Consider the following 25,714-nt stretch of genomic DNA (forward strand, 5'->3'; position numbering starts at 1 on the left):
TCAATGATGGTGACATAAAAATAATTTAAATACCTGTATTTGTGGCTTGTAGAGAATCACAAGATAAACTGATGCCACTTACAGCAATATCATATATTCTTGATTCCTACAAATTATATCAAATAGAAGTTTAAAAAATTTGTTTAAATATTCTAATTTATTACTTTTTTACTCACCCATGAAGGAAATCTATGAAGAGGAGGTGTAGGTGGCTTTCCGTCTTGATCTTTATTTCTTTTACCATCTAATCCAAGAATAATAGGAAGCTCATTGCTTGGTGTGTAAATTTCTGCATAATCATGGATTTCATTATCTGCTTTTACTGTCCATCTCCGTTCAAAACCAGCTCGTAGATCATCCAAATTCATTTTTCTTTGACCCGTTAATTTTCTATCAAGACTCCCCCCAATTCGAGAAAGACCCTCAAGTTTACTTTCAGCTCTTGTTGATGTTTTTTGATGAATTTGATGGTGATGATGGTGATGGCATCCTTCATCAGAAAGATAATCGTCTTTAGAATGTGATGTATTAGCATCTGTTGATGTTTCAGTGTTTTCTGATTCCTTTGTCGATGCTTGAGAAGGTGACCTAGATACTGCATCTTCAATACTCAGAATAGTATCTACTAATGATTCTCTGTAACTTCCTAAATCTTCTTCAAGTTTATTCATTTCTTCTGATATAAAAATAATATTTCCTTCATGATCCAACTGAGGTTGAGGTTTACTTTTAGGTTTTGATGAACAAGAATAAACTTGACCTTTCAGTCGAGAAACATCTGTTCCTCGAGGGTAAGTATGAGCAACTCTAACTGCATCTTTTCTATCTTCTTCTATTTTAAAAGGATGTTCTTTACTTATTTCAGTACTAACTGATTGCTGATCTGTTACTTCTGATGCAGTTCTTTCATGTTCAGTAGTATTCTGTTAAACAAAATGGAAAGAGTATTAATATTCTAAGTAACAAAGTTAAAATAAAATTTTTAAATTATTATTAAATTTTGTATATTAAGTAATACTATATTTTTTATATACTTTATATATTGTATTTTCTTTTTTTATTTTTAAAGTTTATAAATCTTAAGTATAAAAAATGAATAAATATTTTTTAAAAATTTGATAGTAATTTCTAATTATAAAACTGTTTAATTATAGTATAAATTTGTTACCATAAAGTAAATTATGTACATATAATATAAAGAAAATTTATACTTTATGTTTCAATGTGTTTCCATAGAAATATTAACCCACAATCACATTCAAGAGCAGCAATTTTCTGCATCTACTAGTTTTTTCATGGGCATTTTTTCACCTAATTGACTTACTTAGATGTGCTTCCATATTCTCATGCTAGTTGCTACCCATCTAACTGTATAAAAATTTTAGTTGAATAATATTTTTTCCACTTACCACAGGCCTTAAAAAAACTGCCATGAAAATTTTATGCATTGAGCATGCAACTGTGTACAAATTTTTTCCCACACAATTGCATGCTTATGTGGCAATTTTCTGTTCTAATGTCAGTTTTGGTGATGTCATTAAAAATAATGTCATGAAGGTTCCTCAAACAATTGCCACAAAAGGTAGTGATGAAATCATGGATGTTTGTCAGCTATACATGATGCAATGACACAGTGCTCTACGAGTTGCTACAACCTTGAATGCTTGTTTATGTAAGACAGCCTGAGGTCTTACAACTTTCAACAATTTACAGTAAATGTTTTTACAGCTTTATTTCAAAATGTTTTTGCATGTATTTTATTCCAAAAAATATAGAAAAATAATTTTCTGATTCTTCTGAGAAACACCTCATCCCTCCTATCATTTATTATCAGCTGAACTTGCTTCAAATTAACCCATGCCAATGTAAAGTTTCAAAGAATTGTTTAGAGGATAATATCTAGTAAACTAAACAACATATAAAAATAATTTTCATACGCTGTTGAAAATTTTGATTGTGCAGACATATTACAGATTTTTCAGACTTGTCAAACTTGAGGAATGAGAATTACATGCAGAGTAATTATGCTTGAAAAATCAGCAGAAAATCACCACCTTACACATGTACGTGTGTTAAAAAATAAAGCATGTAATCATGGGTTAATTGAAATAAAATTTATAATATATTAATCTATATAATAATATTATAATTAGCATATACTTCAGATGAATGATCATGATGAATTTGATGAGATTTAGGACTGAGTTGAGAGAGCTGAGTCAACCTATTTTTAAGTAATTCCAATTGCTTATTGCATTTTTGATTCTGTTCACGTAAATGCTGATTTTGTTCTTCCAGCTGAAATTAATTAATTAAACAAAATTAATTTACAATAATAAAATTATTTTGAATTAGTATAATGCTCTAAAAGATTTATTTCCTATTTATAGATTTATATTAAAATAAACTATTGTATAGGAAACATTAAATATCAGCTAACTGTTCTATGACTAAAGACATTACATTACATTAATAATGGATAATTAATGAGTCTAGCCATCATTGATTTCCAACTTTTATGCATTAATTTATATACACAATTGTTTGCATTGAGTGTTGTAGACTCTAAATTATCTGTGTAATTAACATCTACATCAATGAAATAAGCTATTGTGCTTTCATCAATCAATATATTTGGTTTGTAATGATAAACTGTCTTTTCTGTGGGTATGTTATACTTTCATTTTTTAAGGTCGCATTCATGTATTCTTGTTATACAATTCTGTCTAAAATTAATGTTTAAACTTTTTAGCCAGTATTTGGTCAATGGTTTTTGTTCATTGAATATATATTTTTTAAATTAATCTGTCAAGGGTAGAAACTATTGACAAATATTGTCTTGTTAGTTAAATGAAATCACTTACATCTGTCAACAGTGCCATAAATGTTTCATTCTTTAAAATATATTCTGTGGATTCACGTTAAGAGCTTCACATGAATTGTACTTTACAATTTTTAGTAATAGCAAATAAATTAAATTAAATAATAATAAATAATAATAAAATAACTTAAAACAGTCTTTTACAATAAAGCTATTCTAATAATGTATAATGAATTTATTGAAATGGTTACTCATCAATATAAACTAGTTGAATGATTCTTTCTTGAAATCATAACTGTGAATACATAAATTACTGCATTTAAAGTTATTTTATGATTTACTATATTTATTTTTTTAAAGGAAATGAAAACTGACTAAACACTTTATAATTTTTAATCCATGTATTTATGAATATTTTTATTTTATTCCAATTGATTTGGTCTGTGTACATGAAGTCCAACAAACCAGAGACTGTTATATCAAGGATGGATTGTAATTGTGTTCTGTCTATCTATAGTTAATAATATATATGATAAGATATGTAATAATACAACTTATAATCAACATTAAAATATTTTAAGATGTAAGAATATTGTCATTATTTTGAAAGTATTCACTTTCTGTTTATAGGTAAATTCTAAAAGATATTAACAAGCAAATGATATAAAGAACTGTGTGCTTTTGAAACAACAAATACATTAAATACAAATTGTATGATGAATTTTAACAAATTTCTTATTATATTACATGTGTAGTTGAATATAACTGTTTTTACATAAATAATGGCTATTATTCCATACAGTATATAAAATGCCATAGATAATACTAGTAAAATGTTATAAGAAAAAATAATGCAGTTGATATTTATATTTGACATTGTTTTTGAACATGACTGTTAATATTAACAAATATAATGTTTAAAAAATTAAATACCTCTTTCAATTTGTGTGTAACCCATTCTTTTATTTTTGCTGCTTTTGCTTCTACTTGTTTTGCCTCTTGCATTCGAAGTTTTTTCTAATTAAATTGATTAAATTATTTATTTATTAAGTTGATCCTTTTTGCTTTTTAAATATTAAAAATATATTTAGAAAAATCATTTTAAATGTCTTAATAGAAATTCAATAACAAGAGAGTTAAAATGTACTGTACCTGTTCAGTTACTTGCTGCTCAAGAGTAGAAATTATTTTATCTTTTTCTCTACATGATTTTTCTAATTTATTAATATCTTGATTTGTAGGAACACCACTTTCACTTTGTTGTTCACTTTTCCAACCAGGTTGAGGTAATTTTTGTTCCATTAATAGAGCCTATGATTAAATATTTGTTTGAATCGTCTTCACATGTTTATTAAAATTATTAGTAATTATTATTATATGTACATTAAACTGTCAAAATATCATATAAAGGCAATCTATCAAACGGCTATCACACCATAATTTTTTGCAATTATAATAGATTTAAAATTAAATTTCATAACTTATATATTTCTGAGAGAAAATCATTTCTAATTATGGATTAATCAAAAATATAATTGTTAGGCTTGAAAAAATTAATCTAAAAGAAATTAATTTTGTAATTTGTAATTTTAACATAAAATGATATATATTTTCTATTTTTTAATTTTTACTGACTTACAATATGATTGAGAATGTTGTAAATCATGTAGTAAAGGTAAACTGATGAGGAATTTATAGTAACTCAAACTATGTTTCTGAAGTCTTGTAATATTATTATTAATCAAAATTAAAGATATCAAAGCTCTATTTATTGTGAATATCCTTAAATTTTGGATATTTGAATTCTAAAGAATTATCTAATTATAAAAATAATAAATAAATTATGTCTTAGACATAATTAATTTTAGTCGGAAAGAGAGTTATCTGTTTTATTAATTCTCAAGATATTCACCTCTCTGTTGAATGTCTAACANTTTCCACAAATTTTGTCATAATTCTTTTGGTAATAAGATAATTGTAATTGCTATTATCTATTCATCCCTTGGTGGGCCTTCCAGTTGAACAAGGTATAAAAAGATATTATATGGTGTGCTTGAAATATTCTATTTTTAATGTTTCTTTGTGGTTTCCTTCATTTCCTAATGGTTCTCAAAAGAAGAATCAGTATAAATCTAGCATTTTCTAATTTGACGCAGATTCACTTTTCTCTCTAATTCTATACATCTTATCAATATAATGAATATCATCATCATCATAACAATAAAAATTTTCAAATACGACATAAGTGAAAGAATCTATCTAGCCACTAAATTATAAAGATTCATTTCTTTAATTTTTTTAGTAATTAATTTAATATTAGAATAATCAAATTCAAAATTTTTAGTGAAAGAGAAGCTATTTAAAATATTTAATATTCTCAAATACTTTCAATCTATTGTTATATAAACTTTTATTTTATAACCAATAAGTCCTAACTATGACCTTTAAAAGATTAAAGTCATTTAAGAAAATTAAATACTTAATTTCTTGAAAGTAGATTTTTTTATTTTTTTATAAAGGTTGGTTAAAGATTAATCCGAAGAGGAGTCAAGAAAGAGCTGTAAACGTTATTAATTTCATAAAAATTATTGGCGTTCTTCAATGATATTTAGAAAAATATTTGAAAAGGAGGGAAAAAAATATGCAAATAATCTTGAGAATTTTTCTCTTTACTTAAGAATTTATTTTAAAAACTTAGCATTAATCATCATATTTTTCAGTAATAAATTTGATAAGTATACATTAATGGACGTATAGAAAGTGGCCCAATCAGTTAACCAAGTTTATATTAAGATTGGTTAAAACCAGTTTGAAACAGCGGCCTTTTGTTATATGTGATTCATCTGTTTCATCGGAAGTGACTGAATCACAAATAATAAAATGCAGCAATCCCAAACTGGTTTTAGTCATTCTAAAAATATACCTCAGTTAATTGACTTTCGGACCACCCTGTGATATTGCCAAATTAGCTATTAACTTTGACATCTGTTAACTTTAATTATAATTACAGTGCAAAGATAAATTCGAAACAGTATTGATTTACAGTTGTTCAAGTATAGTTTATATAATTCATAACATGCAATTTTTTAAACTCAAATAAAAAAAATAAAATAAATAAAATAAACTAATAATTATAATGATAAAAATTGCACATTTATAAAAATTTTATCTCTAGATCGCTATCTTCCAACCAATAAATCACAAGTGTAATGCCACACGAATGTCAAGTATTCCCCTATGCTTATAAGGATGCGTCACCCAAAAGTGGTTAGGAAACATGCTAAATCATATTGATCTTGAAAACGCAGTTTAAAACTTAATGCACCTTTCATCCGTAACTAAGCGTATCAGACACAAAGTAAATACTTTTCTTCTCGGTAATTTTATATGTAATATTAACAAATTAAAGGATTTTTTAAAATTAAAATCGTATATATGTCAAGCATTTTCAATACATATATCATTATCCCAATTTCAAAGATGAAATTCTTTACATTCTTATAAAAAATTTTATCTAAAAATAAAACATTTAAGATAATCCAATTTAAATTTGTATCTTTTTTTTTTATTTATTTTTTTGAGAAACTATGATTGATGATTTCGTGAACCGAAAGTGAATGGGCTCATGATTTTTTTTTCTGGATTTCCGAAAGAACCAGTATAAATATGTTATAAATTAAAACCCACTCCGTACTCTTTAATTCTTGATAGATTTATCTCTCTAAAATAAGATACTATATTTTATTTTCTATCTTTGAAACAATTTTTTTTTAAATTTGTCTATAAAAAAATAAACAAATCTTCTCTAACAGATAAGCAATCAAATAAAATAGTAAATTTTATATGATTGCAAATATTGTTAACAGAATAAATGTATAATTTTTAAAAAATTACATCTTTATATTCAAAATTTTCTTCCTTTTATATATATATATATATTATCGATTTTCAAGAAATAACGGAACACCTCGCAACAACAATTACGAAAACAAAAAAATATGCAATGTTTATTACATTACAAAACTTAGAATGTCAAAATGTAACTTTAAATTAATCATAAAGTTTGTCTCTAACTTAATTATTTAAGATTCTTTAAAAATACTTTAAAAAGTCATAATTTATGTGATTTTTAAGTCTATATTCAGAATAAATTAACTGCAAAATTTGTTTTATTTTCATTGATATATATGCTTAACTATTCTATGAAATAATACGATATTAACATAATTTAATCTAAATGAAATTAGCAAAATTAAACAGTATAAATTCGAGGATTTATAATGTATACATTATTAATCATTTTGACATCACATCGATACACAAAATTGATGAGTTGAAATAAAAGTTAAAGCAAACAGCAGTTTAACGAAAACAATTTTTATATATATATTAAGTCCTTGAAGAGTAAATCAATAACATCGCTGCCAATATATCTGAATATTTATTTTCTTTAACGGTAATTACGATAACAAATGGTCTTTTATCTTAAAATTTCATAATTTTATCAACTTAATTAGCTTAATTAAAAACAGGAATGTAATTTCAAGTATAAGATACTTATATTAATGCAGAACTTCTTATTAATTAAAATCTTGCTACTAATTTTTTACTGAATTAATGTGCAAAAATCTTTCCGCAACTTATATAGTTAAAATTCATCTTGATAATTATAATTCGCGTGCAAAAAAGTGTCTAATAATAAAATAATATTCGTTTCTTTTATTGGTTCGTTATAAAAATTTTTTGTTACCCTTAAAGGAAAAATTTCACAGCAAAAAATGAATTTTATTGAAGATTATAAACTATCTTCCAAGTTAAACTAACATTATTTATTGCAGATGTAAAATTTGAATAAAGTCTATGCAAAAAATAGAAAAATGAGAGAAATTTACAAAATTATACGTAAAAAATTTAGCTTAAATAATTCATAATGAGATCAAAAATTGGTCTTTAAAAATATCTGTATTTGTTCCACAAAATTATCCCGAGTAACCGCAACTTTTTCTACATTCTAGAGAAAGAAATTACTTAGCCAGAGGCTCTTCCGAGATGCTAAAATCAAGAAATAACGAGAAAAATTCTGTCTGACAGAACATCAAAAAGTGTTTAAATGTAAAAAATTAGATACTACAAATGTATTATTTATGAGTTGGAATGCTCACAAGTTAAAAAACTAGACAGAAAAAGCAGATGCTCAAGACAAATGCACAAGCACAAATACAAAAAGAAGTATTCACTCCCTCTACTTAGTTTATCGGCAAGATTTTTTGATCATTGAATAGTCTTAATTTGCAAACAAGATATTTGTGGCATGTAATTTTTTGCATTTAAATATCATTTTTTATGCTCTATGCTTTATTTTATCATTTTAGAAGTATCTGTGATTAGCTAGAAACTTATGTTAATAAACTAAAAAAAAAGCTATAATTAATATGATGTACAACTTATATAAACTGAATTTTTAATTAGTAGTATTATTATATGTATAGAATTTGTGTACTTTTATTCTTATATGTCTGACGTCAACTGCAGTTGTTACTTAAATAATTAGAAATTAAATACTTTATTAATTTAGCTGAGTAATAAAAAATAATTAATAATGATAAACATTAAATAAAGCTTCTAATTAAATCTAATAATATTGCATGGTTTATTTATTTATTTCATTTTTCTNATCATGGATGTTTGTCAGCTATACATGATGCAATGACACAGTGCTCTACGAGTTGCTACAACCTTGAATGCTTGTTTATGTAAGACAGCCTGAGGTCTTACAACTTTCAACAATTTACAGTAAATGTTTTTACAGCTTTATTTCAAAATGTTTTTGCATGTATTTTATTCCAAAAAATATAGAAAAATAATTTTCTGATTCTTCTGAGAAACACCTCATCCCTCCTATCATTTATTATCAGCTGAACTTGCTTCAAATTAACCCATGCCAATGTAAAGTTTCAAAGAATTGTTTAGAGGATAATATCTAGTAAACTAAACAACATATAAAAATAATTTTCATACGCTGTTGAAAATTTTGATTGTGCAGACATATTACAGATTTTTCAGACTTGTCAAACTTGAGGAATGAGAATTACATGCAGAGTAATTATGCTTGAAAAATCAGCAGAAAATCACCACCTTACACATGTACGTGTGTTAAAAAATAAAGCATGTAATCATGGGTTAATTGAAATAAAATTTATAATATATTAATCTATATAATAATATTATAATTAGCATATACTTCAGATGAATGATCATGATGAATTTGATGAGATTTAGGACTGAGTTGAGAGAGCTGAGTCAACCTATTTTTAAGTAATTCCAATTGCTTATTGCATTTTTGATTCTGTTCACGTAAATGCTGATTTTGTTCTTCCAGCTGAAATTAATTAATTAAACAAAATTAATTTACAATAATAAAATTATTTTGAATTAGTATAATGCTCTAAAAGATTTATTTCCTATTTATAGATTTATATTAAAATAAACTATTGTATAGGAAACATTAAATATCAGCTAACTGTTCTATGACTAAAGACATTACATTACATTAATAATGGATAATTAATGAGTCTAGCCATCATTGATTTCCAACTTTTATGCATTAATTTATATACACAATTGTTTGCATTGAGTGTTGTAGACTCTAAATTATCTGTGTAATTAACATCTACATCAATGAAATAAGCTATTGTGCTTTCATCAATCAATATATTTGGTTTGTAATGATAAACTGTCTTTTCTGTGGGTATGTTATACTTTCATTTTTTAAGGTCGCATTCATGTATTCTTGTTATACAATTCTGTCTAAAATTAATGTTTAAACTTTTTAGCCAGTATTTGGTCAATGGTTTTTGTTCATTGAATATATATTTTTTAAATTAATCTGTCAAGGGTAGAAACTATTGACAAATATTGTCTTGTTAGTTAAATGAAATCACTTACATCTGTCAACAGTGCCATAAATGTTTCATTCTTTAAAATATATTCTGTGGATTCACGTTAAGAGCTTCACATGAATTGTACTTTACAATTTTTAGTAATAGCAAATAAATTAAATTAAATAATAATAAATAATAATAAAATAACTTAAAACAGTCTTTTACAATAAAGCTATTCTAATAATGTATAATGAATTTATTGAAATGGTTACTCATCAATATAAACTAGTTGAATGATTCTTTCTTGAAATCATAACTGTGAATACATAAATTACTGCATTTAAAGTTATTTTATGATTTACTATATTTATTTTTTTAAAGGAAATGAAAACTGACTAAACACTTTATAATTTTTAATCCATGTATTTATGAATATTTTTATTTTATTCCAATTGATTTGGTCTGTGTACATGAAGTCCAACAAACCAGAGACTGTTATATCAAGGATGGATTGTAATTGTGTTCTGTCTATCTATAGTTAATAATATATATGATAAGATATGTAATAATACAACTTATAATCAACATTAAAATATTTTAAGATGTAAGAATATTGTCATTATTTTGAAAGTATTCACTTTCTGTTTATAGGTAAATTCTAAAAGATATTAACAAGCAAATGATATAAAGAACTGTGTGCTTTTGAAACAACAAATACATTAAATACAAATTGTATGATGAATTTTAACAAATTTCTTATTATATTACATGTGTAGTTGAATATAACTGTTTTTACATAAATAATGGCTATTATTCCATACAGTATATAAAATGCCATAGATAATACTAGTAAAATGTTATAAGAAAAAATAATGCAGTTGATATTTATATTTGACATTGTTTTTGAACATGACTGTTAATATTAACAAATATAATGTTTAAAAAATTAAATACCTCTTTCAATTTGTGTGTAACCCATTCTTTTATTTTTGCTGCTTTTGCTTCTACTTGTTTTGCCTCTTGCATTCGAAGTTTTTTCTAATTAAATTGATTAAATTATTTATTTATTAAGTTGATCCTTTTTGCTTTTTAAATATTAAAAATATATTTAGAAAAATCATTTTAAATGTCTTAATAGAAATTCAATAACAAGAGAGTTAAAATGTACTGTACCTGTTCAGTTACTTGCTGCTCAAGAGTAGAAATTATTTTATCTTTTTCTCTACATGATTTTTCTAATTTATTAATATCTTGATTTGTAGGAACACCACTTTCACTTTGTTGTTCACTTTTCCAACCAGGTTGAGGTAATTTTTGTTCCATTAATAGAGCCTATGATTAAATATTTGTTTGAATCGTCTTCACATGTTTATTAAAATTATTAGTAATTATTATTATATGTACATTAAACTGTCAAAATATCATATAAAGGCAATCTATCAAACGGCTATCACACCATAATTTTTTGCAATTATAATAGATTTAAAATTAAATTTCATAACTTATATATTTCTGAGAGAAAATCATTTCTAATTATGGATTAATCAAAAATATAATTGTTAGGCTTGAAAAAATTAATCTAAAAGAAATTAATTTTGTAATTTGTAATTTTAACATAAAATGATATATATTTTCTATTTTTTAATTTTTACTGACTTACAATATGATTGAGAATGTTGTAAATCATGTAGTAAAGGTAAACTGATGAGGAATTTATAGTAACTCAAACTATGTTTCTGAAGTCTTGTAATATTATTATTAATCAAAATTAAAGATATCAAAGCTCTATTTATTGTGAATATCCTTAAATTTTGGATATTTGAATTCTAAAGAATTATCTAATTATAAAAATAATAAATAAATTATGTCTTAGACATAATTAATTTTAGTCGGAAAGAGAGTTATCTGTTTTATTAATTCTCAAGATATTCACCTCTCTGTTGAATGTCTAACATTTTGTGCACATAGTTTTACAGGACAAATATATAACTGTAACAACTCATACCGATAAGTAATTTTAAGTCAAAGTTAAATTAAAATGGATTTTATATACAATTTGAAGGCTTCATTCCATTCTTATGAATTTTGAAAGTTGTAATGGCATAGACACAAACAAGAAATTTACATTTGATAATTGACATTTAATTTTTATCAAATGTATTTTTTATTTTTATTTTATTTTTATTTTTTATTTTTAACTGTGTCCTCGCCAGAGGGATGTGTTTAACATTTACATATTGAGGCAGACAAGTAGTCTCAAATGAAATGGAAATTAATAGTCCCATGGCAAAGTCGACTGACTTCGCCATGGAACTGTTAATTTCCCCATGTGCATGCAAAAGGACAAATTTAAAAGACACTTTTATGTATTGTCTATTTTAAGAATTTTTCTTAAATTTTGTAAAAAATTCATAATACTAAACTAAAATATGTTTGTCCTATAAAACTAAATTCAATACATAAGATAGCAAACATTCAACAAAGAAAGCAATATCATTCAGATGGATGACATTCTTTTAAAATAAAATTGGTTTTGTTGAACATATAAATTCAGAAATTTTTTATCATATTTTTTTTCTCTTTCTGAATAAGAAACAATAGTTTCATAAGAAAAAAAAATAATCTAAATATAAAATTCAAATTTGTAAATCATAAATAAAATTATTGTAATAACCAAATTGCTTTTTATATTATATTTTGAGTTATGACAATAGACAATTTTTTCCACTTCTGAATTAGAATTAATGTTATAAAAGAGACTTAGAAATCTTCTGTGAAACATCATTTATATTCAATATGGTTTTGCTTTCGTCTATAAGAATGGTAATAACAGTCAAATTTTAATATTATATCATAAAAAAGAACCACAATATACCCTTTCTTCTGCATCTTCTGCACGTCTTTCAGCTTCAGCTACTCTCCTTTCAAGCTCAGTCAACTATAAAGCATAAATTTATCATTATTTTTTCTAATAACATTATTAAATCATTGACAATTTTTTTTATTTTATACACACAAACTTTTTTTCCTATTAATTATATATGAAATTATATAAAAAAATATAATTTCAGAAAGTGAATTCAATGAATATAATTCGAAATTTCTTATTTTTATTTAAACCAAAATTTAATATTATATTTTAAGAATTCTATATTTATAATATTTAATTTAATTTTATTATTATTATTATTATTAAAACTTGGGATTCTTCCAAAAAAATAATTAACTTATATACAAGATATGTTAATGAGAAACAACAATCATTAAGATTATGGAAAGACTTAAATTGAAAGTATTACTTTAATAAAAAATAAATTGAAATAAAAGAGAAGAATTATTTTAAAGTATTTTTTCTAATCTTACAGAAAATAAGTTCAGGAAAAATTAACTAAACAAACATTAAATCAGAGTGAGTTAGGAAAACTAAAGCGGAGCTAAAGCGCATGATATTTATAGCCCGAAGATTCAATCAATTGGCTACAGAAGATGCCGATGGCAATTTGTTAAGTACCGTTCAATTCTTGTTCGGTTTTGTTCAGTCACGTCTGGAATAATCGGACCGAAAATCAAGTTAAAAAAGCTAATTTTACAAAATATCTTAATGAAATGATATGTAACTTTTGAATTAAAAATTTAAATTGTATGAAATTTTTAATAAATTCTAAATAACAAAATTTAATTAGATAACTAGATCTTATATGTTTTTCTTGCGTAGAAAAGATTAGACATATAAAATAATATAAATTAAAAAATTAGTACACTTAAATATGAGTATAAAAATTAAATATAGAATTAATGTAAAAATTATATTTTCTATTATGGAATAATTTCTAAATTAATCCATAATAAAACTCTAAATGTGGGATTTTTACTTAAGATAGCAGTAAGTATTTAAGATAAAGAACAAACATCCATTTTGTCTTTTGAAAAAAAATGGATTTTAGTCTTTTAAAGAGACAATATATATATATATATATATATATATATGGACAAGTAGTCTGAAAAAGGAAGTTTTGGCAATGTTGTAGCGTGGTTCTCAAGACCAAGTAAATAAAAATTGTCCACAAATTTTGTCATAATTCTTTTGGTAATAAGATAATTGTAATTGCTATTATCTATTCATCCCTTGGTGGGCCTTCCAGTTGAACAAGGTATAAAAAGATATTATATGGTGTGCTTGAAATATTCTATTTTTAATGTTTCTTTGTGGTTTCCTTCATTTCCTAATGGTTCTCAAAAGAAGAATCAGTATAAATCTAGCATTTTCTAATTTGACGCAGATTCACTTTTCTCTCTAATTCTATACATCTTATCAATATAATGAATATCATCATCATCATAACAATAAAAATTTTCAAATACGACATAAGTGAAAGAATCTATCTAGCCACTAAATTATAAAGATTCATTTCTTTAATTTTTTTAGTAATTAATTTAATATTAGAATAATCAAATTCAAAATTTTTAGTGAAAGAGAAGCTATTTAAAATATTTAATATTCTCAAATACTTTCAATCTATTGTTATATAAACTTTTATTTTATAACCAATAAGTCCTAACTATGACCTTTAAAAGATTAAAGTCATTTAAGAAAATTAAATACTTAATTTCTTGAAAGTAGATTTTTTTATTTTTTTATAAAGGTTGGTTAAAGATTAATCCGAAGAGGAGTCAAGAAAGAGCTGTAAACGTTATTAATTTCATAAAAATTATTGGCGTTCTTCAATGATATTTAGAAAAATATTTGAAAAGGAGGGAAAAAAATATGCAAATAATCTTGAGAATTTTTCTCTTTACTTAAGAATTTATTTTAAAAACTTAGCATTAATCATCATATTTTTCAGTAATAAATTTGATAAGTATACATTAATGGACATATAGAAAGTGGCCCAATCAGTTAACCAAGTTTATATTAAGATTGGTTAAAACCAGTTTGAAACAGCGGCCTTTTGTTATATGTGATTCATCTGTTTCATCGGAAGTGACTGAATCACAAATAATAAAATGCAGCAATTCCAAACTGGTTTTAGTCATTCTAAAAATATACCTCAGTTAATCGACTTTCGGACCACCCTGTGATATTGCCAAATTAGCTATTAACTTTGACATCTGTTAACTTTAATTATAATTACAGTGCAAAGATAAATTCGAAACAGTATTGATTTACAGTTGTTCAAGTATAGTTTATATAATTCATAACATGCAATTTTTTAAACTCAAATAAAAAAAATAAAATAAATAAAATAAACTAATAATTATAATGATAAAAATTGCACATTTATATAAATTTTATCTCTAGATCGCTGTCTTCCAACCAATAGATCACAAGTGTAATGCCACACGAATGTCAAGTGTTCCCCTGTGCTTATAAGGATGCGTCACCCAAAAGTGGTTAGGAAACATGCTAAATCATATTGATCTTGAAAACGCAGTTTAAAACTTAATGCACCTTTCATCCGTAACTAAGCGTATCAGACACAAAGTAAATACTTTTCTTCTCGGTAATTTTATATGTAATATTAACAAATTAAAGGATTTTTTAAAATTAAAATCGTATATATGTCAAGCATTTTCAATACATATATCATTATCCCAATTTCAAAGATGAAATTCTTTACATTCTTATAAAAAATTTTATCTAAAAATAAAACATTTAAGATAATCCAATTTAAATTTGTATCTTTTTTTTTTATTTATTTTTTTGAGAAACTATGATTGATGATTTCGTGAACCGAAAGTGAATGGGCTCATGATTTTTTTTTCTGGATTTCCGAAAGAACCAGTATAAATATGTTATAAATTAAAACCCACTCCGTACTCTTTAATTCTTGATAGATTTATCTCTCTAAAATAAGATACTATATTTTATTTTCTATCTTTGAAACAATTTTTTTTTAAATTTGTCTATAAAAAAATAAACAAATCTTCTCTAACAGATAAGCAATCAAATAAAATAGTAAATTTTATATGATTGCAAATATTGTTAACAGAATAAATGTATAATTTTTAAAAAATTACATCTTTATATTCAAAATTTTCTTCCTTTTATATATATATATATATTATCGATTTTCAAGAAATAACGGAACACCTCGCAACAACAATTACGAAAACAAAAAAATATGCAATGTTTATTACATTACAAAACTTAGAATGTCAAAATGTAACTTTAAATTAATCATAAAGTTTGTCTCTAACTTAATTATTTAAGATTCTTTAAAAATACTTTAAAAAGTCATAATTTATGTGATTTTTAAGTCTATATTCAGAATAAATTAACTGCAAAATTTGTTTTATTTTCATTGATATATATGCTTAACTATTCTATGAAATAATACGATATTAACATAATTTAATCTAAATGAAATTAGCAAAATTAAACAGTATAAATTCGAGGATTTATAATGTATACATTATTAATCATTTTGACATCACATCGATACACAAAATTGATGAGTTGAAATAAAAGTTAAAGCAAACAGCAGTTTAACGAAAACAATTTTTATATATATATTAAGTCCTTGAAGAGTAAATCAATAACATCGCTGCCAATATATCTGAATATTTATTTTCTTTAACGGTAATTACGATAACAAATGGTCTTTTATCTTAAAATTTCATAATTTTATCAACTTAATTAGCTTAATTAAAAACAGGAATGTAATTTCAAGTATAAGATACTTATATTAATGCAGAACTTCTTATTAATTAAAATCTTGCTACTAATTTTTTACTGAATTAATGTGCAAAAATCTTTCCGCAACTTATATAGTTAAAATTCATCTTGATAATTATAATTCGCGTGCAAAAAAGTGTCTAATAATAAAATAATATTCGTTTCTTTTATTGGTTCGTTATAAAAATTTTTTGTTACCCTTAAAGGAAAAATTTCACAGCAAAAAATGAATTTTATTGAAGATTATAAACTATCTTCCAAGTTAAACTAACATTATTTATTGCAGATGTAAAATTTGAATAAAGTCTATGCAAAAAATAGAAAAATGAGAGAAATTTACAAAATTATACGTAAAAAATTTAGCTTAAATAATTCATAATGAGATCAAAAATTGGTCTTTAAAAATATCTGTATTTGTTCCACAAAATTATCCCGAGTAACCGCAACTTTTTCTACATTCTAGAGAAAGAAATTACTTAGCCAGAGGCTCTTCCGAGATGCTAAAATCAAGAAATAACGAGAAAAATTCTGTCTGACAGAACATCAAAAAGTGTTTAAATGTAAAAAATTAGATACTACAAATGTATTATTTATGAGTTGGAATGCTCACAAGTTAAAAAACTAGACAGAAAAAGCAGATGCTCAAGACAAATGCACAAGCACAAATACAAAAAGAAGTATTCACTCCCTCTACTTAGTTTATCGGCAAGATTTTTTGATCATTGAATAGTCTTAATTTGCAAACAAGATATTTGTGGCATGTAATTTTTTGCATTTAAATATCATTTTTTATGCTCTATGCTTTATTTTATCATTTTAGAAGTATCTGTGATTAGCTAGAAACTTATGTTAATAAACTAAAAAAAAAGCTATAATTAATATGATGTACAACTTATATAAACTGAATTTTTAATTAGTAGTATTATTATATGTATAGAATTTGTGTACTTTTATTCTTATATGTCTGACGTCAACTGCAGTTGTTACTTAAATAATTAGAAATTAAATACTTTATTAATTTAGCTGAGTAATAAAAAATAATTAATAATGATAAACATTAAATAAAGCTTCTAATTAAATCTAATAATATTGCATGGTTTATTTATTTATTTCATTTTTCTAACATCAATAACAATATATGTTAAATTTTTATTATAAAACATTACAAGTATATGCCTTTTTTAAATTTATATTAATTATTTTCTTGGAAATTCATAATCAGTTCAAGCTATTAAATTTATTTAATCAAAGTATACAATACTATGATATATATATATATATATATATAACTAAAAGTTTACTCTTTACACAAGCTGACCCAAAAATCACTTAACCATTGGTAAATTGTTATCTTATTCAAATATTTTACCACTTACAAACATTAAAAACGAAAAGTTTCGAATGAAATCAATCTTGCTCAATACGCAAATTACAATCCAAGTTGAAAAAAATTTGGTTAACTGACTTTTGTGGCACTCTTTATACCATAAGAATTAGGAGTAATCCCTTTTTTGGGTTAATTAGGAGTAATGCATTCTTAAAAATGCATACAAAAGTCGAATGTCTGAGAGTCGAACAATAGAGTGACACGCTATAAAGGGAATAACGCTCCTAGAGTGTTAAAAACGTGAAAGCTCTAAGAAAGGAAAGTTTTACTTTTTTTTTTTTTTTACAGGGCTTGCTACAATGCACAAAATATTACTTAAAACGTCTAAAAATATAGAAAACAAACAAAAAAAAAAATTAATTTTTGCTAATGATCTTCTTATTACCGAAGCCAAAACTGGAAGTAAATACCACCAAAAAAATAGTTTTGAAATTTCTATTTATCCCTTGAAAACGTACAAATTTCCTAATTTGGCATACAAAAAGTTATTTAAATTTATTAAAATATTAAGTACGAAAGACCAAAATGTTTGAAATCAAGGTCGAAAAAAAAAAAATTACATATTTAAAATAAATATAAAAACTTACACACAGTTCACTTGTTATTTGGTTTAAAATAATAATAATATTAATGTTAATTATTTTCCAAAATAAAATTAATGTACATAATAAGAAAATCAGAAAAAAATAAAATAATAATAAATTCATACACTGTATNTTATTTCATTTTTCTAACATCAATAACAATATATGTTAAATTTTTATTATAAAACATTACAAGTATATGCCTTTTTTAAATTTATATTAATTATTTTCTTGGAAATTCATAATCAGTTCAAGCTATTAAATTTATTTAATCAAAGTATACAATACTATGATATATATATATATATATATATAACTAAAAGTTTACTCTTTACACAAGCTGACCCAAAAATCACTTAACCATTGGTAAATTGTTATCTTATTCAAATATTTTACCACTTACAAACATTAAAAACGAAAAGTTTCGAATGAAATCAATCTTGCTCAATACGCAAATTACAATCCAAGTTGAAAAAAATTTGGTTAACTGACTTTTGTGGCACTCTTTATACCATAAGAATTAGGAGTAATCCCTTTTTTGGGTTAATTAGGAGTAATGCATTCTTAAAAATGCATACAAAAGTCGAATGTCTGAGAGTCGAACAATAGAGTGACACGCTATAAAGGGAATAACGCTCCTAGAGTGTTAAAAACGTGAAAGCTCTAAGAAAGGAAAGTTTTACTTTTTTTTTTTTTTTACAGGGCTTGCTACAATGCACAAAATATTACTTAAAACGTCTAAAAATATAGAAAACAAACAAAAAAAAAAATTAATTTTTGCTAATGATCTTCTTATTACCGAAGCCAAAACTGGAAGTAAATACCACCAAAAAAATAGTTTTGAAATTTCTATTTATCCCTTGAAAACGTACAAATTTCCTAATTTGGCATACAAAAAGTTATTTAAATTTATTAAAATATTAAGTACGAAAGACATAAATGCATTATATTTAAGATATTAACTTTTTAAAATATTTTAAGGCAGACTTTTTAAGAAAATCGTTAAAAATGAAACATTAAAAGCGAAAAATTCAGTTAAAATGAAAACGATTCTTCCTTACACGACTTATAAACCATGCAGAGAAACTGGATTTACAGGTGCAAAGGCTCCTTTAGCTTGGAGACGAATCAACAAACTGTTAAACTATACATAAACATGGACAGATTAAGCGAGTCTGAAAACATTTTACACGACTCTGACCCTCCAAAAATTTTAATAAATTAGAAATATCGCTTCAAAATCGCACGAGAAAAAAAAAAAAAGTTATTTTTCTTATTTATTTTTTTTTATAATATTACTCTTAAAAATATATATAATTAAGAGAAAAATCTTATGTGAATGATAAATGCCAGAAGGAATAAGACTGTCTGTTACCAGGACAACGAACTAAAGGCGTCAGATTGTCGCTAGTCAGAATAATCAAACCCTAAAGAAATAAAAAGTCCAGATAGTTGGGCTCTTTCATATTATTTGAACCAAGCGACAAATGGCTTTTGCTTGGAAAATCCAGTAAAAGATGGAGGGGAGGGGAGGAAAATGTGCTAATCTGGCGTTTATATTAAAACGGGAAGGAAAAGAATCTCTAAATTGCTGACGTCACCTACGTGACAGTGGGACGTATTAGTGACGATTCGACGTCATAAAAGCGAGGGGGAAAGGGAAGCGCTTGCGGAAATTCCCTTCGCCTTATCTAGATATCAGGGGACAAATTACCTGCATCGGTCCATCATTTTTCTATCTTCTCGTTTAAACGCAATTAGTTCAAATGCGTAACTACCTTCATTAATTAAGCGTTAACGCGCTACTTTACAATAATATTTTCACGCTAATATCTTGGGTTTTAATGTGTATTTTCGTTTTCTGAAAACGTCAGAAGATATTTAATAAGTTGAAATATGTGTAAGTACGTTGGAATTTGGAAAAATAATGCAGCTTTGAAAGAATTATTCGGAAACAAAATTTAATTCTTCTGGTGAGAAGCGAGGGAACAATAAAAAAAAAAGAAAGAAAAATAAATAAATAAGCGAAACAGCAGAAAACTTTGACAGATACACGATAATTCATTCGTTATCTGTAAAGGGAAAAAAGTCGAAAACGGACGTGACATCCTCTAGAGTAAAATCAGAAGAATTTAGACATAATTCGCGACAAACGAATGAATTGTCAATCAAGATAAGTGCTTGGAAGAAAATGCGATAAATGAATAAGTAAATGCTCGCTTCCTCTGCTATTTTTCCCCCTTACCTTTTCCCTAAGAAGCTCCCTTATTTTGGCAGCCTGTCTACGGAACCTGTGAAGCGATAATTCCAATTGGAAGCACCTTTCTTGCCAATCAACGTCGACTCCGGCTTGCCACATGAGGGAACCAACCCTCCTGACCGGCTCCCCGTCCACATCTTCGTCTCCATCTTCTATATCAGCTAAGAGGGATGGTAGAGACGAGAATATGGCATACGGAGGAGGAGGGGCTGGTGGAGGCGGAGGTTCTGATTCCGACATGATCGTCAACTAACCTGAAAAGAAAAAAACAACAACAAAAAAGTTGTAATTATCGTATGACACTTTATTCATCATTAAAGTTTACTAGAAATAAGCCCATTAAAATTGCTGGAAGAGCCTTAACGTCATCGATATAAATCTATTAGAACGTTCGAAATTGAAATCGGTGCAACAACTGGAACGAATAAATGCTTACATCACCATGGAAACCAGTGAAAGAGAATTAAATCTACAGCGGGGGTCTTGTATGTCTTTTGATGGCGAGAACACGTGATGCTGCTACCGAATAGTCGTTTTTCGTCCATCACAGAATCAACACCCGGTCATCCGAGTCAGACGGATCGATACTTTTCTTCACCTGTCAGGTAAAAAACAGGTAGCAAGACAGGCCGGCCAGCATCCGACGTCACAGTGGAAGGATTACGTTGCCACTCGCCTCTCCCTCGAACTCGCCAACAATCAAGGTCATCCTCATTGACTGAATATCATTGTTTATCAGTTCCACTAAAGGAACGTTTGATGAGTCATTGCTTGGCGCCATGCCAACTCGCCATGGCAACCGGTTCAAAGCATCATTATTTTACTTACTGTTAGTACTGTAATATGGTCAAGTTGAGAGTGACTATCATACTTTAAACAAGAAGCCGCTTTGCGGTTGCAGTAAAGGAATTCGATTGATCAAATGATGCTCCCCTACTCCGCCAGCATCTTCTTACTTCCAGATAAAGTTAAATTATATATGTACAAGTACATTGTGTATGTGTGTGGGCATGCAAGAATCGGGATAATCGAGGCAATGGTACGATTTAAAATTCGCCCGAAGCCAGCGTAATTTTAATATCGGCTACGGGCAATTTGGCTTACTTAAATGGAAGCTTTAACTGGAATTATTTCTCTTCTCCCATTTTTTTTTCTGGCAAGGAAACAAAATGAAATATTTATTCGATAGTAAAAATTTGACTTGTTAGAGCTTTAACGGCGACAAGCTATTAGCAATTCGTCTTCGCCACTGTCTTCTGATATACGAGCCGCTGAGTGCTCGAACAGTTTGAATCGATAACGTCTAGCAGATAAAAATGAAACGTTTAAGGAGAGAGAGAGACAGGCGAGAAAGGCCCGTATTTTCATTATTTTAATAACGAGCAATTATTTAAAAAACAAGAAAAAAAATCGAATTTCCTAAAATAAATATCCCCACGTTAAAAAAAAACACGAGCATTTAATGGGGAGGAGAGGAAAAACAATCGTGTTTTTCTATCCACTTCCCCCTTTATAGAGAATAAATATACTTATCTTCAAGTATAAAACTGTCTTAGAGCGATAATATAAGGTGCAAGTACACCATCAGATTTATTATCAACATAAAAAAAAAACGTTTTTTAACGCTACATGTCTCAAATTACAATCTGTATACACGTTACAATCTGTTTCGATAAAACTAAACAGTCTTTCACACCCGAACAATTGCCTTTCTTCGCCATAATCGAATCGAAATTCGTGTCAAACGTACATTAATTACGCTAAAAAAATTATTAAAAAAAACACTAAAAAAAGTCGAACAATTAATATTTTTTTCGCCACTAATCGAGAGAAAAAGATTAAAAACTTTGGCGTAATTATCCAACTTCGATAGTAAGATAATACGAGTTTTATCGAATAATTTCATGTAAAAAAACCCAGTAACGAGTTGCTTAACTTTCCCGGCAACATTTAGTGGTGCCATCTGTTAACACATTTTAATTTTTAAAACTTTTCATATTTTTTTAACTATTATAAAATGGCAAAATGCTTAATTTAGAGGGTATGGATGGGTTTTATGAAGAATCGTAAATGATAATAACGCGTAAAATCGTCATTAAGTCCGACCCTACACGACCCCCATTATCTCCCCACCCCGACGACCTTTAATCACCAAAATTTAACAGCATCGATCCCCCTAATAAACAAACCTCCCTGCAAAATTTCAGAAATTTTCGACAAAACGCACAGGAGTTATTAAGCTTTAAACAGGATGAATAAAATCGTGCCCCACGCCCACACACACACGTCCATACATACAGAAATTATCCTTAATTTTTTTTGCATTTCTCGACATTTCAAAGTGTCCTGATCCAAAAAAAAAAGAAAAAATGTAAAAATCTTGGGGAGTGAGTAATTGTTTTGACCGATCGCCATACTTTCCCTCCGTTATATACAACAGCCGGGAAAGTAAAATAAATAAGGAAAAAAAAAACGGAAACTATTATCATATTTTCATGACTTCAATCTCCAAAACTTATCATTCGAATTACCACACATTGGCTTTCCATCCATAAAATTACGTTTTGAATTTTAAAATAGACACGCGATTCCATAATTATCCAATCGACAGCTTAGGAAAAGATATTACAATTTTAAATCGTGTATATCAGAATCCACACACTTAAACAGTAATATATATATATATATACGCGTTATCTAAAATTTTATTCTATTTTATTTCCGTTCGTATAAATGCTTACAGACCTAGAATAATTCAATAAAGATCCTTATAAAGATAAAGATCATCAGGTCAATCGTTTAAATCTTGACTTGGTTTATAAATTTCCTCTAAGTTATACGTGATCTTGGAGCTTCTAGTATACAATTTCAAAAGAATTATTGACCGTATGGTCTTGTTTAAGTTTATTTTATATATTTTACTAACGAAATTGGTGCAACTGTTGTAAGCTGCAACTAATCTAAAAAGTTTCCTTAATATATTTTGAATTATAATCATCATACGATGCATAACACGTTGATTAAAACGGAATTTCTTAAATTATTCCTAGCAAATTACCATTAATTTTAAATTTATTGTCGTTATAATTGTTGTTTTTTTTTTGTTGCTCCCTATAAAAATTACAAGCCGCAAATGATTTTTTTTATGTATAAAAAATGTTAACAAGAATTTCAAATATGTAATTTTACTTTGGGGATTATAATAATCACATATTTTATTAAATTTTAGAAAGCTTGAATTATTCAAACAAGCTGAAAAACAAGATGGTAATTTCCTTCATTCAATTTTTATTGGGAATTTTAATCCCCCGTAAAAATTGGATCAGGAAAATTAACATCTTGTTGAATCGAGAAACTTTTCAGATCAACATCTTCACTTTAGTGGAGAGAAGATGATAAAGATCCAACAGATGACTTCTCAAACGTATGAACTCCGTAAGATGTAAAGAATATCCAAATGTTCTTCCTTAAATGTATGGAAACAAAGGTGATAATTCATAAGATCCAAAGACGAAACGTCAAATAAAACAAAAGCCAAAAAAAAGACCACACATCTTCAAATCTACGGGAGCCAAAATTGAAAATCTAAAGGATCCAAATAAGAGCCAAAAGATCTCAATAGCAAGATAGCTCTTTCGTGTGAATCTATGGATCTTTGGCTCCATAGATTCACGAAAAATCCACAAGATCCAACCCTTCCATGAATCTATGGAGCCAAAGATAAAAATGCGTAAGATCAAACTCTTCTATGAATGTTTGGACTTTGGCTCCATAGATTCTATTTAAATATTTAAGCTCTTCTTTAAATCTTACATCAAAAAAAAAAAAAAGAGTCAAAAGATGCAAACAGCAAGATCCAGCCGTTGCACGAATCTACGGAGCCAAAGATGAAGAACCAAAAGATCCAAGAGATGAAGATCCCAGGATAACTACAAAAATATCAGGAAATTATTAACCTTTTCATGGTATTTCCATACGATGGCAATTAAGCTGGAAATTTAATTATCAAATAATCTTCGATCACGTGATACAATCATTAAAAAAGTAAATTCTAACAAACAAATCAACATCAACAATTTAGGGTTAACGAAATTTAATTAATAATAAAGAAATAAATAAATATCAATCGATAACTTACCTATAATGATATATTCCATTTTAAAATTAAACAAAATTGTATATAAATACGAAATAATTATGTCATATTTCTTCGTTTTATCCCAAACGCTTACTGAAGCTTAAGAAAATCATCTGCAGACGCCATCCTCGTCCACCCGACTGTCTGGCGCGTGCGATGACGTCATAGCACTCTCGCGCTTCGGTATCTCTAGCCTTTTCATTGGTTATAAATGTTTACGAAAATAATACGCGGTCCGTAACCAATTTTTTTAAAATATACGTAGGTTTAAATATAAAATATAAATTATAATGAAGCGTAATAAAAATAATAAGAAAGTTATAAATTGTTGAAACGAAAGTTTCAAACTCGGGATGAGTCATCGGCCGAGTTTTTAGTTGTTCATCGTCGCGTATCGGAGGCGCCTGTTTCGTGATTGATAAATAATTATTTAGTTATTTATTTGCATAATAATTTTAATTTTATTATATATTATTATTATAAATCATTATGAACATAATAATTAATTTTTTAAAAATAAATTTTGCTATTATTTTTTAATTATATAAGTCGAAATCGTCTGCACGCGGTATTTTTGTTTCTCGTCATCGCGTAATGTCGGCGCCTCTTTCGGTCTTCTTAAATTTTTTTTTTAAATTTATTTTTATAATGTTTATAAGAAATCTGTTTTTTATAATAATATTATTGTTACAAAAATAACTAGAGTAATAGTTTATATTTAAAATTCAAAATTAAATTTAAAAAATAAAATACATATGAATACTGTATTTCCATACTTCGGCACGCATCTTAAATAGCTTTTACAATTTAAAATAATATACAAAAATCCCGAAATAAAAGCAAACTATTTTAATATCAATTAAATAATTAGATTCATACAATAAATTTCATTTAAATGTTTTTCTTTCTTTAAGTACGACGTAATTAATTCTGTTGTAAATGATTTTATCATTATTAAAATTTGATA

At 26.3% G+C, this 25,714-nt stretch overlaps 2 protein-coding genes across 2 annotated transcripts in view; both read right to left on the minus strand.

Moving 5' to 3' along the window:
• Nucleotides 1-4,130, minus strand: part of LOC111629043 (uncharacterized protein CG43867-like) — a 50,441-nt gene extending 46,311 nt beyond the window's left edge. Inside the window, exons 1-4 of the mRNA XM_023372909.1 lie at nt 3,974-4,130; nt 3,755-3,838; nt 2,161-2,298; nt 344-923 (exon numbers count right to left, since the gene is read on the minus strand). Of these exons, the coding sequence (XP_023228677.1) occupies nt 344-923; nt 2,161-2,298; nt 3,755-3,838; nt 3,974-4,123 (952 nt within the window). The 5' untranslated portion in view covers nt 4,124-4,130. The remainder of the gene's footprint in view (nt 1-343; nt 924-2,160; nt 2,299-3,754; nt 3,839-3,973) is intronic.
• A 4,398-nt stretch (nt 4,131-8,528) lies between these two features.
• On the minus strand, nt 8,529-24,881 carry LOC111629044 (pleckstrin homology domain-containing family H member 1-like). The gene is made up of 6 exons (XM_023372910.1): nt 24,748-24,881; nt 20,595-20,863; nt 12,578-12,640; nt 10,876-11,034; nt 10,657-10,740; nt 8,529-9,200 (listed from the first exon to the last, which is right to left on the minus strand). The coding sequence occupies exons 2-6, from the start codon at nt 20,847-20,849 to the stop codon at nt 9,033-9,035; spliced, it is 729 nt and encodes a 242-aa protein (XP_023228678.1). The 5' UTR covers nt 20,850-20,863; nt 24,748-24,881; the 3' UTR covers nt 8,529-9,032.
• Between the last annotated feature and the right edge of the window lie 833 nt (nt 24,882-25,714).

The sequence above is a fragment of the Centruroides sculpturatus genome, unplaced genomic scaffold (genome assembly GCF_000671375.1).
Source record: "Centruroides sculpturatus isolate CEXI.00-Female unplaced genomic scaffold, Cexi_2.0 scaffold523, whole genome shotgun sequence".
Taxonomy (NCBI): Eukaryota; Metazoa; Arthropoda; class Arachnida; order Scorpiones; family Buthidae; genus Centruroides; species Centruroides sculpturatus.